Raw genomic sequence first — 19,691 nt, 5'->3', positions numbered from 1 at the left:
CACTTTTCATGATCTATGGAGCTAAAAGTGTTTTGATCTAATTATTCTTTCTTGAATGGTATTGGAAGTAGTCTGTTATCTGTGTGAATGAAATTATTTCCCTAGGAAGATTTTTCCCAGCTTGTTTCCAACGTATCGTCTGTAGCAGCTTTTTTATCTCTTCTACATGTTAGTGGCAGTGCATAAAATAGGAAAAATGAAAGTTTTCATATTTGCTTAATATTTTTAAAAACTTTTTGGTATGGAAACTCTTTAAGTGTTCCTGCGTAGACGCCGCCAGGTTACAACTGGAATAGCGACTTAAAGCCACTTTGATGCGTTATAGTTGTTTATGTGATATAATACCTCTTACTAACCGAGTTCGAAGGCCATACTGTAAGTTACGAACCGAGTTTTTTCCCATCGATTTATGGCCCAAGCGCCAAGCGTGCGGGCCATAAATCGAAAGGGATAAACGAGGATCTATAGCTTACAGTACGGACCAAGAAGACGAGGTTAGTAAGATATTTATTATATCTCTACTGTGTGTCTCACGGGCTCGGGAACGATTTCTATTCGCTTCAAATTTTTGACGCGCGTTAAAAGCGAAACGAGTCAATTTGAAATCGTTGGTAAGTGCCTCTAAAGTCGTTAGCAGGTCTAAGGACGTTCCCGCTAAAATTTTCCAGTCAATAGAATTTTTTTAAATTTTTGCTGCCATCAGATAATTGAGTTACTTGTGTCAGAAATGCAAAAAACAATTGGGGGTCACCGACTTCGTTTCAGAGATAAAGCGTGTGGAAAACTACCCTGATTTTGAAAAATTGGCGCACGTGATTTAGCATGGTCTACAGGGGTTAATAGTTCAAAATATCGAAGGTGAGTCAACGGAGGCAAACAATCTTAGTCATATTTGTAGAAGTGGGTCAGTTGCGTAAATAATTCCAAATGTTACCAACGTTTTCACAAAACTTATCCCTTCAAGAGGCGTTTGAAACCGCCGCACAGATGAATGAAGAGCTAAAGATAACGGAATTTGATGGTGCATTTTGCAAAGAATTCAAACTTCTAATCGGTAGATTTTCTTTATTTTTTTTGCTAAACATAGAAAATCGGTAGAGAAAAGTGATCCATGGAAAGAGCAATAGGGGTCACCGAACGTCCAAGATCGTTAAATCCAGGCAAAGCTATACCAATGGCCATCTTCCTTATCATTCATTTTGTTACTTAGAGCGCGCATCAATGCATAATCTGGCGTGTGAAGTTTCGTGCGCAGTAAGGATGCGCAGAAACAATTAGCGCGAACGTCCCTAAAACACAATTTTAGAAGTAAAAGAAAGTTTTAAACTTTTACTTGGTATAAAAGTTAAGAACACTTGGCGCTAAATCACGAAAAATCTTGGCAAAAAAAAACAGCTTTAAATTTTAGCGGGCCGTACAGTGGATTACTGCCCTGCTATATTGACCAATCACAGCGCGCGTACTAACTGAGAGATACAATGTGAAATACAGTCAAACCTCTCCATAGAGGCAACCTTGACGACATTGGAAAGCCACCATTGTAGAGAGGTGGCCGTTATGGGGAGGTAGGGGTTTAATGTGACACTTTTTCAGGGGATGCAGCATTTTTATTTTTAAAAAATGCGTATTGTAGCATATAATACGTAACACAATAAAGATATATCTATGAAAAAGAAACCAAACAGAAACAGAGACCATCGACGCAGCTACTTGCAATGTTCTCAAGTGATTAGATCTTCTATTACCTTCTTATAAAGGAAGGTTTTCGTAAAATATAACAGGTATAATGTATTAAGTTAGAGTGCTGTCATTCTGTGCTATGTATCATTTGACTCAATCTATAATAAATTTAATATAATAACGCCATTGCTTTAATGAGGTTATTATACTGCTGGCAAATCCTATTAAAATCACTTGTCATTTAATTTGCTTGTAGTTGCTCCATCGGTAGAAATTTCAAATAAAACAGCCATTGTTGTCGAAGGAGAGGGCTTGGCACTGGCATGTAATGCATCTGGACAACCAAAACCTAACGTGACATGGACAAAGGTTAACAGTTCTGAGGTGCTCTCTAATACATCGTCACTCACCATTGTGAATATAACCAGACCCGAGACACCTGGTACAATGATCCAGTATCGGTGTACAGCCAGTAATGGAGTGGGGACACCTGCTACAGCTACTTCAACCATCGATGTTTACTGTAAGTATTCAGCAAATAATCTCTTACTTTGGTGATGTGGATGATAGAATTTGCCAATTTTAAAGGCTGCATGTACATACTATTAAGACAGTTACGTAATGTTTCCGAGTGGTGTACCGCGAGATAATCCACGAGTGACTTGAGTTTTCAGTTTGGCTTATGCCTCAAGAAAACATTAGATAAATAATTATTCTGTTCCGTTTTGGCGGTAATTTGACTTCAATCATTCCGATTTCTTCGCTTCAGAATAGTTTTGTTTTATATGTATGTGACAAAAGGGTCAAGGATGTTTCTTCGCCCTTTGTTGAATTTTGGGTGCTGTTTGGTAAATTCCTCCAATTCTGCCCAAAGCTGTCCCTCTCTGTTATCAGGTTTCTTCAAAGCCTTAAGTCGATTCAAGAGAGAAAATTCAAGAGAGAAGTTTCATTTATGCATAAAAAAAACATTTTGAACAATTTGCTGCAAAAATCTGATCTAAATGAAAACTACCTGCTGTGCACTGCTGGCCAGGCTTTGAGCAGCAAAACTGGGAGGCCATGAAGAACGCCGAGAAACTCGTGATTGCAACTCATGGCATAACGCAGAATATGTGATGGCTTTCTAGCCTGCTGATTGGGTGTATTCAAGGCAGGGGATAAAAGAAATAAATAGTTTTAACTTTTAACTAATTTGCACATAAATCATTCTGTAATCACATGATAGGCGTACATCGAGCTGTTGTAATAAAAAAGTTAATAATTTTTGTAACGCTTTTTGCCTGCACCGATTAATAGTGCTTCGAATTCATTGAAAATTAAATAAGAAAAATATATAAAGTTGTTAATAAATAGGAAACAAAAAAGAAAAACGTTAGAAATACATTAACAATAATATACATAAAAAATGCCGACCTAAACAAAAAAAGTCTTAGGCTGTTCTTATGCTAATACTATTACCTGCTTAGAAAGAGCTAACGGCTTTAGTAAGTTGAGAGATTGTTCATAAAACATTTACAGACTTCTTGCTTATTTTCAAGATGCCCCATCATTCATTAACCCAGGAAATGAAACTGGTAACAGGACACTTGAGCTTGGACAGGAGGTGATCTTGTTATGTCTCGGAGAGGGTAATCCAGTGCCAACAGTAAACTGGACATCTGAAGATCGTGATATAAAATGGAGGTCAAATCTGTCGAGAGTTACTTTTAAGCCAGAGCCTAATAGTTCTGGGTCATATCTATGCACCATTAAAAACGAGTTAGGGGAGGCTTCCAAGCGATTTGAACTTGGTAAGTAAATGTATGAATGTTGCTGAATGCTGAATGTTGTTTTGCTTGTTGGGCAGTTTTCTTTTGGTTTTAGTTTTGTGCATTTTAATAATTATACTGCAGGAGTTCTGTTCGTTAGTCTGTTCTTCCGGTCAGCCATTTACTTTCTCTTACCTTCCCACCCCACTCTCCCTCTCTTCCTTTTTTTCATTAGTTAAACGTTTTAGTGCTGTTGAATACCTTAACGTGATATTAACATTTCTTTTTTCCATTAAGTTGTGGAAGCTCAAAAGATCCTAATAACGGTAACTGTCACAAACAGGGACTGTACCAATAACGCCCCAGAAATCTGCGAAAAGGCAAGGAAAATGGTAAGTTGAATTATATCTTTTTTACTAACCAATTAACGACTACTCGGAATTTCTTATTGTCAAATTTGCTGCCTCTTTTTTAGATATGGAATTATATTGAAGGTTCAACCTTAAATTTTAATTTCCTTGTGACCATTATTCGTGCATTAGTGTGAACTGCGTTGAAAATGCTGCTACGTTTTGTAAGGAATAATTAAGGTAATTTCACTGAATTGCATCGCCCTGATCCTTACTGTGTACGATTTCCGCGTCATTAGCGCGTGCGCACGAGCGTATGCACGTACACATCATTAATCTATCTTGATTCTTGTTTGACTTTTGACACTCATATTGATACTAAAGGACGTTCGCGCGAAACTGTTTCAACACTGACTTTTTTCTGAGACTTTACCAATGCAAGGTGATGAGTTAGTTATGTCAGAAATGTAAAAGAAATGGGGGGTCACCGACTTCGTTTTGGAGAGAACATGCCCGGAAGAATACCCTAAATCTGAAAAGATCGGGCTTCGTTAGCGAATAGTGTCTGTAAGCCCAAAAATATTGCAATTAGATCTTTGAAGTGAAATGTTCTATGCCAAATGTTGTTTAAGTGGGCCCAATAAGAATTTAGTCAACTGGTGAGGTTCCGTAAAGAACAAGTTCGCATTTAGCGACCATAGTTTCGCGCGCCTTGCAGCCGCAAGATGGCAGGATTCGATGTCCCGCAGACAGAAATCTTGAATTTTTTTAACTTCCCTCATTGATTTTTTGTTCGTTTTTGGACAATGTGGAGATAATTGTAAATAAAGTCTGTTTCTGGAAAGAAAGGTAGGGGTCACCGAACGTCCAAGATCGTTAAATCCAGGCAAAGCTATAGCAGTGGCCAGCTGCCCTATCATTTTTCATTTTAGTACTTAGCGCGCGCGCTCATGCATGGCGTGGCGTGTAAATTTGCGTGCGCAGTAAGGATGCGCAGAAACAATTAACGCGAAGGTCCTTAGTATGGAATTTGTTTGATAAATCTGTGCTCTTTGTTATTCTTAATTCACTTGTATTCAATTAAGTATTTTATTGTTCGACGGTATGGTCTAGTAGCACTGAGCAACATAAGGAAACTCTGACTGATTCTGACTTTGACTGTATTTTTACTTGTGTGAGAAAGAATGAATATATCTCGCCAGCACTCAACGATCTCAGTTAACTGCTAGTCAAGGTTCTGTTTATGCATTGTGACCTTGTTACATTGTTATGATGTTCAAGTCCCTAAATGGTTCAGTTCCTAGCTATCTTTATGGTAGAACTATCGTCAAGCGATCTCAAATTCATGGTGTTTCCTCTAGGCAGTCCAATCACATTACGCTGAGCAAGTACAGAACACCTTTCGCTCAAAGCTCCTTTTCTCTATTGCGCTGCAAAACGTTGTTTTGTATTGGACCACCAGATAAAAGAATTCTCCATCATCATGCTTGCCATGAAAACCTTTTCCGTCTTCATGATGTGAATAATTCTTTCTCTTTGTATTGTGCCATTTTTAACCTTGTCATTTTTCCTTTTCAATTAAATAGCTTACAATGTAGGATCAAAGTCTATTTTCTTGAACGGTTCCAATATTTTAATGCAAGAAATTATAGAAATTATAGTTTCGTTTTCTGATAACTACATGTAGAGTTGCTAAGGAAAACCTCGCAGGTCAAATAGGTACCAAAACGGCCATCAATACATACTACACAAAAAAGAACCCGCTGACCCTCACTTTAAATTACTTTTCAGTTGTAATAGACATAACAGGCAATATATGATCTTTCATATATTTACCTGCATTCCTAACCATCTGATGGAATATCACTCACTCACAATGTGACTAGCTCCCAGTTGGTTTGATAGCTCAGTAGGTAGAGCACTGCACCGGTATCGCAAAGGACAGGGGTTCGAATCCCGTTCAAACCTGAATTGTTTTCAGGATTTAGTTTCACAAGCTGTGTATAGAACTGCGATGATCAGTCATTTCTTTTGACATATCATAATTGCTAAGTGGGCCAAGTTTCAGAAATGTTGAAATACTCCTTCTTATTCGATGGAAACATCTTAACTTCTTTTCATTTTGAAATGACCATTCAAAAGGTGGCGATTTCCTATAGATAAGTTTATCTTGTGGTCCGAAAATATCCACCCGTTGATCTTAAACTGAAGCCTTTCGATTAGAACACCTACAAACCTTAACAGAAATTGATCGAGGGAATTGAAAGTAGAAGTCAAACCTGTCCGGATGTGGCAATTGCATGGTTCGTTATGAATATATAACCTTTATTTACCCTCGGCAGTGTTTATAGCACAAGTGCTAGTGGGGCCGAGCAAACAACTGAAACAGGTATTCAAATTGAACATAACATTGTTAAGAATCCCAACCGGCCAGAGGCAAATCAGTAGGCTATTTACAAGCATGGCCGAGGATTTGAACTCGGGACTATCGAGAAACAAATCCAGGTAGTGGTCAGAGCAGAACTCGAACCCGGGACCTCTAGATTTCAAGTCCGACGCGCTGATCACTTGGCCACACTATCTCCTCGTTATGGAGGACTTCACTGACAATCCTCCCCGTAAGCCAGTTTAAACTTCCTGAAGGTATAGAGATCAACCAGTGGATATTTTTTGCGAATGAAACGAACGTTGAAACAGTGAAAATCTTAGTCCGAGAATCTAACGTGCGTTTTTGTCATGAGCTCCTACCTCGGGAAATTGGGCAACCAATCCCTACGTTTACGACTGTAAATAAAGTTACCTCACCTCAACTCACCTCACCTCACCTCACCTTAAGCTAAGGGGGACAGTCGGCTCGGGAATATTGTAGTGCTAACAGTAACTTAGCGCCTGGAATCATTACCAAAGTTAATTGGAATTATTTCCTTTTTTGATTTGTGCTGATGTGTATGTTGTCATCAAACCGGGATGTAAAGTCGTAAATATCTTGTACATGTAGTTTTCTTAAGCCCAATGCAACTATAGTTTTGCATAATTGCATTCGGTAGTAGAAGAACGCAGCAACCTAAACTTGGCGCAGAATCACACAAGCGGAAATAAATTCGATTTTGTGGATGGACAGGCAGGCAAGATACTGGATACGGAAATACGTCATAGACCAGTGGGAGAGATGCGTGCGCGTCTAAAAGACAAATGACGCAATGCAATGTTTTTTAAACTGTTCGTAGTTGTCATACAACGAAGCTTAATCAGGGAGTTGATTACTACTCCTGAAGTACACAGGAAGTCCGATATTCGAGCTGCAACAAAGCGAAATATGGCATGTGCTATCGTTAAGCAACCACAATTGGTAAACATTCGAACACACTTACTGGACGCCGATTACTCTCAGTACTTGTATATGTCTTTCAATTCACTGTCAAATGTGTTTACTTTAATAGGTCAAAGAAAGCATCGAAGGTGATGATGGACTTGAAGGACGGCTAAAAGATGTGACAATAAAATACTGCGGGTATTAAGTCCTCTTCTTTATCTTATTTTTTTTTTTTAATCGTTGCAAGTTGAGTGTTGATTATCCTTTGAAATTAAGGGAAAAAGGAAAAGAAAATAAGGAAACTGAACGAAGGAAAACCCGAAAAGGCCACGTGTAAAGTATTCTTAATTTGACCACCGGAATCAAAAGATAAAAACATTTGACCTACAATCGTGGACAAAAGTCCTTGGGACACTTCTGTAATGTAACGAATTATCTGTGTTTTAAGTTTGAAAAATACGCTGCTATATTATCCTTTAAAAACGCGTTGCTGTCCCCCCTCCCCACCTAACACAATGTTGAAAATCAGGCGAAATTGCAGGTGCTAGTTTTCAACATTGTATGGGGGTGGAGGGCGAGTTTAGGTGTGTGTGCAAAAGCGCCAAAAGTGCAAATTTGTCCCAAGACTTTTGTCCATGATTGTAGGTTAGCTAAATAGACCTTTTTCGACTGGGCGGTTTGTTGCCCCATTTCAGACCATGTGATGATATTCTTGAGAATTCTTCCTTTCAAATTTTCAAATAGTCTTGTGCATATGAATAAATAATTTCTAGATGGATAAAAGACCAATTCTCTAGAGAATATCACGTGGTCTGTAATGGGAAAACAAACCGCCTAAGCGAAAAAGGTCTATTAGGCTTTGAACGTTTAAGCCAAACCATGTGGTAAGAAGTATAGCAATTGATACAGTGTGCTGGGAAAATCTTGCTTAAAACTGCAAAGTGTGATTTACTGTTAGAATACATGTTTTTTTATTCAAGGGAAGGATAGCCGTCTGAAGCTATGTCATCGATCAACCAATGCCAATCGATATCAATTAACTGACAGTTATAGATTGTTTATGTTATTATATGGCTAAACTGGTCCGCGATGAAAAGGATATTTCTGATTGGCTCCCTGGGCGGTTCGAATTTTGCAATACGGACCGCTAAGATGGACCCCTCACGAATTAATTTCAACGAATTGCTTTTTCAATTCATTGCACAAAATAAATACTTTTTTGTTGAGTAGAAATCTTTTATACCTTCATGTGTGGAGGAACTCGCGCTTGTTCAATACCATATATTTATTGTTGGACTGATTTCCAATCATCGAATTTAAGCGATTGGTCTGTGCAGAGGAAAATATCTTCTAATTATCAGTTTCCATTGCTTTCAGATATAAGCTAGTAAGGTTCTTAATACAGACTAGCTGCAGATGATGTGTATTACCAGCATTTGATGAATTGGAAAATACTCGTTTGTTGTTTCCAGTTATATTATGAGAAAGTTGTTTAAATTTATAAACGTTAACCGCCGTAAGGAGTTTGTGAAGCCGACAATTTGAAGTTGATAAATAGCTAAGTGTTTCTTTTGCCGAGGACGCAGCCCAACAGTTTCAATAGAATATATGACCTTTGTTTATTCAATTTGTTTAAAGCATAGTCAAAGTGAAGTAATGGTCTAATTTCCGTTGTTATTAGGTGTGGCAGCGTGGTTGCTTATTTATCTTTGGATTTCACTCAAAGTGTGAAGATCCCCGACGTTCTCTCTGTTCTGAAAAAAGCAGCAGAAGGCAACGGTTTTGGTGACTTCAAAGTTGATCCAGGATCCATACAAGCAATTTCTGATGATCAGCTACCTACTGATTCCAGCACGCAGGGCCCCTCTAGTACAGTAGGAACCACGACGCCAGGTACAGTAGCAGGCTCTTTTGTATCACCCCCTTTTTGTTTGTTTTTTAGCACTCCTAATCAGGTTTTATAAGTTGTTTAAGTGGTATTGTATCTGTGAAAAGAAAACAATAATTTATTGTAACAAATTATTTATTCCATTCGTAAATATTATTAATAAGAGGTATTGTTTTATGTAATTAACGCTAGAGACGAAACGCCTTTCTGACCTGTATACTTGAAACAGTTTTATTTCAAATCTTTGATGTGTAGTTTTGGCAAAACGTGGTCAGTACAAACGCCAATCTTTGGAATCTAAACAAGAGCAACAATTATTTATACTTTATATTTCAGATGGTAATGAAGATAAAGACCTGTGGATTATCATTGGTGCGTCAGTGGGAGGAGCCATTGTACTTGTTGTAGTCGTGGTAGTGGCATGGTGTGTACACCATAAGAGAAAGTGTAGGAGAAAGGGCAGCAAAGGTGGGTATTCTTTTCTAGTGAAAGAATGGATAGAAGTGGTACATGGAAGTTATAGAATCTAAATGCAGTTGTGATAAGGAAAAAACGGCAAACTGATTCTCACGGCAATGAGAAGAGACTGACAGAATGAACAATTAATTGAGTAAAGTTGCCTCATATTGATAAAACAAAGTAAAAAGCCCAAAGAAAGAAAAAGTGAAATCAATACATTCCTGGAAAACCTGAATGTAATGAGAAAGTTTGTTGCTTTTTAATCCCATTATTCGTATAGTGATTAACGGTCATACGTGATATAATTATTCGGTCGTTGTATTCATAATTACTTGTAACTTCACAATAAACTACAAAACCCTTGTTATGTTGACGTAAGTGGGTAAGCGCTAAATAGAATATGTTGCAGTTGCACAACGTTTCCCGTTGTGAGATCTTGTTGCAACTTTTCCAGTGAATTTTCTCCAAGCGTACCCACAACATTGCACTTTTAGGTTTTTTACCTTACCCTAAAACTAAGATTTTCCTGGTATTTCGAATGTGCCAGTCAGTAATGATGTCATTTTCCAGTTCGTGTTTTGACTGTAATGGTTTGAAAATGAACTTTTTCGTCATTTTTCACGTGCCGCAAATCAGTGTGGCAAAACGTAAACATAATTTTGGAAAAAATTTGGAGAAATCTGCCAAGAATGTGCAGAGTTTGTCTCTCTTCACAAATTGTCCATGATATCGAAGGATATGAGATCAGTGACTTCATACTGTAGGGTGACCGAACTATAGACAGAACTTTCCTCATTAGTTCATTACAGTAAGTAATAGTGTCCAGAACATTGACAGCGATTATTTCTTAGTCTACAAAGATTTGGCTATTCTTGTTTGTTGCTAATCTGCTTTTTTCTTGTCTTTCCTTATCGACATGTGTATTGCAATAATAACAAGTTCGCTGTTCGGAGTCGGAAGAGCAAGCGTTGTAAGTATTTTTATCTTTTTCTATAAATTGGAATGCTACTTAGTATAATATTGTATTTTAATGATTCTTTACCCGGTAACATTGTAGTTGTTACACTAGCCTGCGTAACTGGCGGTTTAGTTGGGTTGGGGTATAGGACCATATCCAGGCCCCTCGCGGCATCGCCGCTCTCGCCGCTTTCTACCCCGACTCAACCGCCAGCCACGCAGGGTGTTGTTGCACATTAGGTAAGGTCTAAGAGTGAAACTACTTTAACCCCTTCAGTCTCTTATTTTTTCGTCAATGATTTTCTACTTTTATAAATTTAAATTTTAAAACTAAACATGATTAATTGGTGATTGACTGGGTAAATCATTCCGGGCGCATATTTGACATGTAGAAAAGGCAATTGAGAGGTTTTATTTGAAAAAGTAGTTGAACATCCCTCATAAACTGACAAACGTTTTATGTAATTAATCGGTATGTGTATGGGTTGCAACCCGCACCCTAGAAGTGACATAAAACGGCCGTGTTTGTAAGACAGCAAACAGATCATGTTACAGCGTATGCAAAATGAAATAAAAGCATCATTTTAGAAACGTTCGCGCGTAAAACAAATGTTTAGCGCATTTTGATATGACGTCACGGCAGTCATGTTGGTGTTCTCAAACAATTAAATGTCTCTCCTTTATACTATTGTTTTTACGTGCGTTTATAAGGAGGTGTCGTGTAACGGTCACCGTTACGGCTGCTATTCCTTTGTCGCGTATGTACTGAGTGTACTTGGAAGAAAAGTCAATAAGGAATACATAATGTTGTTGTAAAGGAAACCGTGCAAATCACGTTTCAGGGTATTCCTTTTTTCTGTTACATATAAACTTAGCATTAACCATGAAGCACAAACCTCAAGGCACGTGATAGACTGCATTGCATTCTACATTATCCCAAGAGTCTCTCAGCTGTATTTAGTCACTTCTAAGTAGAAAAGAGTTTAGATTGGTGTAATTGTTTGTTGTTTCCTGACGATATTGTGTAAATTGTGCCTCATTAGCATAGGACTTTGCGTAGAGAAGGCATCGTGCTACATCGAAATTGACTCCAAACATTTGAGGAGGCTCAAAAGACTTTTTGCCATGTGCGCGCTTCTAACCTACATAATGCACATGATGTCTCGCGTGAACAAAGTGGACCCATATTTCATAAAGTCGATCACAAAATTATCCGTAAAATACCGCGAACGGGGAATAAAATCACGCAAACGGGAAAAAAAAAACCGGAAAAGTTAATTGGTAATTTATCTCAAAATGTTGGTAGCTGACCTATCCTGATATTTTTCGTACAGGCAACATTCAGCATTTCCTATAATTTGAGACATTTATAGAATAAAACGATCCAGCGGAATTTTTTATAATCTGGTGAAGACTTAGTTTTGATATCCCTCGAATTCTGCGAAATAATGATGAAAAAAAAAATTCACGAAGAAGGTCAAAAATCCTGTAAATTTTTAAATTCACGAACAAAAATTAACGGCAATGGAATTGTTTTCTTTTTCTTAGTGGCTTTTAAAGTGCTTTTAGCTGTATAGATACCATGGGTACAGCCATGACATCAAGACAGATCAAAAGAAGCTTCACATTGGTTTTTGTTGTATTGAAGGAGATATTTACTTTCAAAAACTGCACAATTTCCGGGTGGCAAAAACACCAGTGAGGCCATACCTTCTGTGCACAAATTTTAGTTTTTAAACCTGCGACACACAATGTATTTGGTAAATCTGGCTCGAAAGTCTTAAAACAGTTCATCGTGCCGTGGCATTTCAATATTCAGAGCTGATATTGTTTGTAGCTTGATCAGACTAAGAAGCTTATGCTAGTGAGGCAATTATTGTAAACAAACGTTTTTCTATACGCCGAAATATCTGGAATATATTCAAATTTATAACGCAAAACAACATGTGAAAGGAAAAATTAATTAAAGTTCAAATGCTGTAGATTATTGATTGTAATTGTATTAATTCTATTGATTTTAATTGTAGTCAAACTGACAACTTTTTTTTAAAAAAAAAGTAAGATAAGAACGTTGTGCCAAATGCACTTTTTGTTTGCCCATTTCTCCTGGGAGATTAATGCTACTCACTGTATGCAATAAGGAAAGAAAAACAATTTTACCATTATGGTCTAATCTGATAGTGCTCCAGGAGAAGACAATGGCTCTGGGCAAGTCAACAAGGGCTATGCAGACGCAGGACCTCGACCCACAGCAATGGTCGACATGAGCCAACACCAGGGAGCTTCAGGTCCTGCAGCTTTCGTTTGATTGTTTAATGTTTTCGCCATTTATAAATATATTTACAAAATGTTAACGTGTAAGGCAAGAAAACCCAGGGAAGCCAATAGGGCTTATGTTAATACTGCCTTAGCAGGGGAATAAAAAAGCTGTCATCGGCACACAAAATGATCATAATTTAGGATAAAAAGTAGTTAAACAAAGCTAAACGCGCAAATGCGCAAAAGCAAAGGAAGGAAAAAAAGCGGGGAAAAAAGCACACTCAAGCACACGAAGAGAAATAAATTATACTTATGCCAAGAAAGATGACTTATGTTTAGAGGCTGAACACGGTTATACTAGAGGCATTTTGAATGTCAATGCTGAGAGGATTAAATAATTTGGGACCTTGTAAACGGAGTAAGAATTTCCGTACATTTGTCCTACAGTAGGACAAACGGAAGGAATTCTTAGTGTGCTTTCTTGCAGCTGTACCTACCTATGCTGTTGTCGACAAGTCTGCGAAGAAAGGAAGCGAGAAAGATAAGAAAGTTAAAGAGCAAAAGCCACAAGCTGAACCACCTCAGTATGCAGCCGTGGATAAATCTAAGAAGAAGAAGAAGAAAAAGGAAGAACCAGAGGCCACTTATGCACAAGTTGACATGTCAAAGAAATCGAAAAAGGTATGCCAATGGCTGACGGTCTTTTTTACTTCTCATACGTTATTGCAGATTTGATACTTAACATGGTAATTCATAGAGCTGCCAGTGCATGCATGCTGACATCAGGAAGCATTGTCACACTATCAGTGATTGAATATGTCAGTAATCACATTGACTGAGATACATCGTATGTAGTGTGAATAATGATTTAAAGAGTTTTTTTTTACGGTGACTGCCACAAGTCAATCAAAACCAAACTGTTTTTTTCTGTTAAATGAAAAACAGCACTGTTCTTGTAACAACGTTCGTTGTTCACTAACGGCCAATATGAGGATGGCTGCCCACATCGTTGTTGCGCGAGCGAAAAGTTTTCGGTATATAACAGTAGATGATAAATGTTTTTTCATCATAATGACAGAAACCTAAGCCAGGTGACACTCAAGACTCGTTCTTCAGTTTGTTTGTTTCGAGGCTTCTGTTCTCTTCTTCGCCCTGCCCGTGGTCACTGAATTGTAGTAATTCCATACGCAATAAGGTGATTTGTTTTGAAATGATATAGTTGTATTGTCGTGCGCTCATTCCATCCTGCCCAATAGATACGCCTGAGATTCGAGCTGAGAATTTCATATTGGGAAGTTAGCAAGTGCAACCTCCGAGGCCCTTATTGGTTGAGTTAGAGAAACAGCCAATCAGAACTGCTATTTCTCTCACGCCGTGTATAGGGTGACAGCGTGTTGGAAGTGATGTAATAAGATAATTTGTTTCATATTCACTTGAAACAGAAACCCAAGCCTGGTGAGGTTCTCTATGCTGACTTGGGTGACTTCCAGCAAATGCAAGAACTGCCTAGAGTGTCCACCTCACCTCAAGTTCTACCCCCGATCAAGAAGCCCACAACTTATGTTGAAACTCAATATGCTGACATCACTCAATTTCTGAAGGGGGATGTTACATTGCCTGACAGTAACAACAGTCAGGGACCAGCTACTGGAAACCAGGCTGCTCCAGCGCCTGAAAATAGTAACAGTCAAGAACCAGGTACCAACACTAAGGAGACATCCCAGGCTAGTAACTCAGGAGGGGATGGTGGACCAGGCCATGAAACTAATTTCTAAAGCGTAGTCAGGAGCTCATTGCTTCCCAAGTGAGTGAGGTCCAGTTTCTTTCTCGAGAGCCGTTTGTCATGCAAAATAGTTAATAGTTAAGGCACAGTCTTGGCTTCTTTTGTTTCTTTTCTTAGTTGTTGACTACAAAATTGTAGACGGTCTTTTTGAAGTAGACTAGATGAGGCGTTTTGCTTGATATATTTTTCTAACAATAAAGGCTTTTGTTTTTTAAATACGTAATTTGTTAAGACATGTAGAAACGTTTTGTATCATATTTACTCAAGTTGTGTGTCGCGGAACACGTAATTAATTAAATGCTTTTATATTTTTGTAGTTATAAAGAGCATGACGTGTATATTTGTGCGTGCCAATCGAGGTATTACTTTGTACTGACTTGTATGCAAGCAAACGGCGAATCAGCCTCTCGACTTAGAATATCGCGATAATTTTAGGAATTAGGCAGCGTGTAGATATAATTTCTTTTTAAGTGAATTAATATTCTTGATAGCAGGTTCATTCCAAAGGTGCAGTGCAATAAACAACAAAGATAGCTTGAATTTCTTTAACGTAAATCAAGATTACGATTGAAAATTTCTTGTCAAAGAATAAAATAGATTGAACATAACACTTCCTTGGCTGCATGGCTTTTCACGTCTGCTGGCTAAATTGTCAAAGAATAATGCAGACTAGGTAGTCTAGAACCCGGGGGCTAGCTCTTCGTAAAGTCGGTCGAATCTATGCACTTTTCAATGAGTGTATACTTCACTTACTCTGATTTTGAACGTGGTACATGAGACTTATTACGTCCTTGTTGTCTCCCATGTAAGCCTAACAGGGTAGTTGGGTTTCACGAATATGCCAGCTACCAAACGGCATTTGCTATAAGCTTTTTGAAAAACATTTCAGAATTCTTTTGTTCTTCTCATGGCTCAGTGAGGTCAAGAAGCAAAAGCCTTTCCCACCCTACACATCCCCCAGGTTAAATAACTGGAATCTGCTGTGCACAGTGAGTGAAAGCCAAGTGTCTTATCTATTCCACACCTGACGAGGGGCTAAAGTGCCTCTTGTATCAGTTACTTTGTGCTGAAACAAGATCGATGTCAACTATTTGGTCCATTGACACGTGCTTACAGAAAGACTGCTTTCTAAAAACTATCTTTTACGATATGTCAAGGAGGAGTTCTAACATTCGATTATTTATCAGTTCAGCGGCGTAGCCAGGATTTTTCAAAAGGGGGGTCACACTCTGTCAAAGTGAGGGTACTCATCAGATTGACATGTCGTTTTCGCCACCTGTTGTAGGTTGTTTGGTTGAAAAAAGGCTTACAAAAGGGGGGAGGGGGTCACGGGCACCCCAGGACCCCTTAGCCACGCCCCTGCAGTTGTAGTTTTGCTGTATATATACTAAATTTGATGTGTTAAATTAGAACGAGGGTCATTAACCCAATTTGGGAATTTTGAATAAATATTTGTAGAATTTGGTGTTGAAAATGTAAAAATCCCACATCCACACAAGTTGTTAATGCGTTTAGTTGCGTTTTAGTCTATCTGAAATTGATCCACAAAATCAAAAATCTTGTGTCTTAGTGTACATGGACTGTCGGTCTCTTTTTTCAACCCTTTTTTGAAAATAGCATGAAATCATTTCATTTCGTCTGCAGAATCGTCTCACAAAACTAAATTTCTTCCCTTGTCGTGTTTATCTGTTTTTTGTAGTCCACTTATACAATGAAGTGTCCTAGAGGTATTATGTTTTGTCAGTCACTGTTAACATTTTGTTCTTCCAGTATTGTAGACTATTACGGTTGCTAGTTGCAGTTTGTCTTAAAACTTGTTCACACTAAATTTACACTAGCCACTTCATAACGTTCCTTGAGTTTTAGCTTTAACATGTTTGGGTTTAAGCTCTACATGTAAATGGATAAAAGGATAAACGTAATCCAAATTTGTAGAAACAGGGATGTTTAAAAAAACATCCGGTTTGTTGTAATGAAAATTTTGAAGGCGTCAAACGTCAATAAATGCATAGATATTGTGTAATAGAAAAGTTAGTTTCCTTGGTAAGAAAAGTGTTCAAGCAATGTTAATACAGAATAAATTGCTTCAGACTTTGTTTAGTTAGAGCGATTTTGTTTCTTCTGACATCAGATACCTCGTTCTCGTTTTGATGATTTCGCGATGAGTGCGTTTTCTTAAGAAAACCACATTGATCGTCATTCTAAATGGTTTTCAGTTAAAAGTAGAAAGGTTTTAACATTGCTGCTCTTCTTCCATGTGATTCTTACTTCACTCACGAATAATATTAATACAATATAACGTTTGATCATTCACCCATTATGCTATATAATCCAAGTAGCCATGGTATTTTAGTATTTTAGTATTGTAATTAGATTTTTAACCTGATGTTATTTATACAGGGCCCCAATGGATACCAGCCTTTGAGCTGAACGGACTACCCTGTTTAAATAAAGTTTTACTTTACATTACCTAACTTGTAATAATATAGGTCAATTGACGGCTTTGTACCAACAGAGTTAACGTGTGGTAGGTGCCTTTGGATGAACGTTTCTCCCCCAAGGTGACGGGAAACCACTTGGCATTTTTGCCAGTGTGCAAATACAGGTGGAGAGCAGTTTTCTGAAGAAATTTGTTCAGTCAATCCCAAAATGTGAGTGGAAATAACGCAGTGAGCCCAGCAAAATTACAACAACAAGGAACATAATCTATAGCTGGTGCTGAGAACGGGAAAACTTCACCTCATAATTGATTGGAAGAACAGCATGTTTCCTTTTGGAATATGAAAGTCTTCTGCCACACTATGTCAATCTTTGTTTTTTGGCTTTCAATGCTTTTTAATTAACAGCGTGATAGTGCCAATTAAATGGTGATATATTTTAACCATGTAACCTTACAATATCCAGTGTGTTGCTTAACAGCTCTGTTGTGTAGTCAACAGGGTGAAGATGTGTGGTAGTTGCCTTTGTTAGCGACTGGTTAAAACCATCTCTGTTCTCGGTGTTCTGCTATTGTACAATTACCAGTGGTAAATGTCGAGAAGTTTTCAATCACTATCACAGAGAAAAAAACCATGTTTGCTCTTAGAATGTGAAGGTCTTCTGTCTGCACTTTTTTAATCTTTGTTTTCTTGGCTTATATGGTTTTTACTAGACGGTAATTAACTGCCAATTAAATGGTGATAAGTCAGTTTTAATATTTCAACCCTGTAACCTTACTTACAATATTCAGTGTGTTGATTAACAGCTCTGTTGTGTAGTCAACAGGGTGAAGATGTGTGGTAGTAATCTTTTGGAGGCGACTGGTCAAAACCATCTCTGTTCTCGGTATTTTGCTATTGTACTTATACCAGTGGAAGATGTCGAAACGTTTTCAATCACCATAACAGAGTTTAAAAACCAAAGTTTGGAACCCAACCATTGACAGCAAACGGAAGTAAATAGAACGGACACGGTCATCGTCTCCATAAGCAAATAAGTGCAATTACTTCCGGACATGTGAATACATGTATTCTCTTGGTTCTGGTTTTTGCCATCGCTGTACAAAAGTCTTCTACCTCAAATGTTTTCTTTTACTATTGGCCGTTAATGCTTTTTAATAGTCTAACATGTAACCAATTGTAGCGCTCATTAAATGCTGATAAATTCACATCGTAGTTTGCGTCGTTCGTGTTTTCCCCTCTTCTTGATGTTAATTTCGTGCACAGTTTCTTAAAAACGAATTGCCTAGCCCACCAACAGGAGATGAAGGGATGAGGGACTCTTTTTATCGTTCTTGGACTTGGCCACGCTGAGAACTTAAGGCCTGATTACATGAGCCGGGCTGTTGTCAGTTTGCCAGAATCTCGGCACGTTTGTTAAACGCAACAAAAATCAACTTCGCGATTACATGACAACCGGGCCAGCCCGGGTTAGCCGAGAACACGGTATCGCGGTGCCGGGATAACGGCTAACCGGGCTGAGATTTTTCGATGTAATCGCGTTTCGCAGGTCAGCCCGGCTCATTAAGCCAGCGAGAGTATATATCGAGCGGCTCGCGCCTTCGCGCCAAAATCAAGCTCGCTCCGGTCTCCTGCAGTTCATCGCATCAGCCATCAACCGGGCTGGCTCGCCTCATGTAATACAAGGCTGAAAGTTATCTCGGCACACCGAAGCAGCCCGGCTCATGTAATCAGGCCCTGAAAGGCCTAATGAAATTGACACGTTCTGGGAAAGCGTTCCACAGCTATCCCGCAGTTAGTGGAAAGCGCTAGTCCCGTTCTGGCCCTTTCTCTGTCACCCAGCGGCGCGGCGCCCTCTGAAAAAAGGGTTATAGAGTGGAGCGAGCCTGCCAGACGGAAGGCCAAAACTGGCTGTGGAAAGAGCTAGCCTAACCCAGTTAGGTGGTGTTTCAGGTAGTTGTAGGGAACAATGTTGACTAATGGATTTTACTAATGAACAATACTGAGATTCCTATGACAAAATTAATTTCCAATGCAATTGTTAAAGAGGTCAAACGTGCTCTGTTTTTGATCTCATTATATCACTTCTGAAGTAATCGACAAAAAAAAAAAACCAGCTTGCTATGAGAGCATTTTCTTTTTTACACATGTATCGGAAAGAGAAAAGAACACAAATTTAAGTTTTTAACCCTAAAGTAGCGAATACTTCTCCCACTTTGACGTAGTTAAAACATATTTTCACATTGTATACAACTGATTGTGTTTACGGGTTAAGGTGGCTGGCAACAGTTTCCAGCACTTTTCCAACAGGTATACTTTGATGGAACAATACTACTTCTCTTATCAAGCAATGCTACAATGTCGGTATCACGTAAACACCCAGCCATCGGCTAACCAATAATAATAGTAATCTTTATGGCGCGATAGGTTACCATAGTGACCATAAAACCTGTAAGAAACGCCCTTAATTTTATTTGTGAGTGCTTGGAACTCAAATCCATGCTCAAAATTTAAGGTGGCTATGAACCCTCTCTATAGAACGTTTTTTTAGAAAATGCGATAAAATAGCTAGGGGCCTGCACCCAGCTTGTTTTTGAGTTATAATCACTTGAAGCTAAAGGTGTTTCCAACAAGTTGTATGGTAAAATGATTGGAAATTTGTGTGATACCATAATCGTTTCATAAAAGTATTACATGATGGAAAGAGCTGAAACTATTGTCAGCCACCTTGATGTAGATGAACACTAAATCCTTATCTCGCTACAGACTTGTCTGTCTAACATGTTTTAATTTGCGCTTGTGAACGTGGAATTCAA

General features: G+C 38.4%; 1 protein-coding gene across 1 annotated transcript in view; it reads left to right on the top strand.

The window, feature by feature from the left end:
- The window catches only part of LOC110047876 (hemicentin-1-like), a 60,256-nt gene extending 42,173 nt beyond the window's left edge, over positions 1 to 18,083 (top strand). Inside the window, exons 11-20 of the mRNA XM_089294635.1 lie at positions 1,937 to 2,203; positions 3,219 to 3,470; positions 3,726 to 3,820; positions 7,219 to 7,289; positions 8,773 to 8,984; positions 9,316 to 9,447; positions 10,378 to 10,408; positions 12,577 to 12,683; positions 13,142 to 13,335; positions 14,097 to 18,083. Coding sequence (XP_089150761.1) covers positions 1,937 to 2,203; positions 3,219 to 3,470; positions 3,726 to 3,820; positions 7,219 to 7,289; positions 8,773 to 8,984; positions 9,316 to 9,447; positions 10,378 to 10,408; positions 12,577 to 12,683; positions 13,142 to 13,335; positions 14,097 to 14,429 — 1,694 coding nt within the window. The 3' untranslated portion in view covers positions 14,430 to 18,083. The remainder of the gene's footprint in view (positions 1 to 1,936; positions 2,204 to 3,218; positions 3,471 to 3,725; positions 3,821 to 7,218; positions 7,290 to 8,772; positions 8,985 to 9,315; positions 9,448 to 10,377; positions 10,409 to 12,576; positions 12,684 to 13,141; positions 13,336 to 14,096) is intronic.
- Positions 18,084 to 19,691: the final 1,608 nt, after the last annotated feature.

This window comes from Orbicella faveolata, unplaced genomic scaffold (assembly GCF_042242905.1).
Source record: "Orbicella faveolata isolate gen_17 unplaced genomic scaffold, um_ofav_v1 contig_25, whole genome shotgun sequence".
Classification (NCBI taxonomy): Eukaryota; Metazoa; Cnidaria; class Anthozoa; order Scleractinia; family Merulinidae; genus Orbicella; species Orbicella faveolata.
This window is presented reverse-complemented; position numbering and strand designations above follow the sequence as displayed.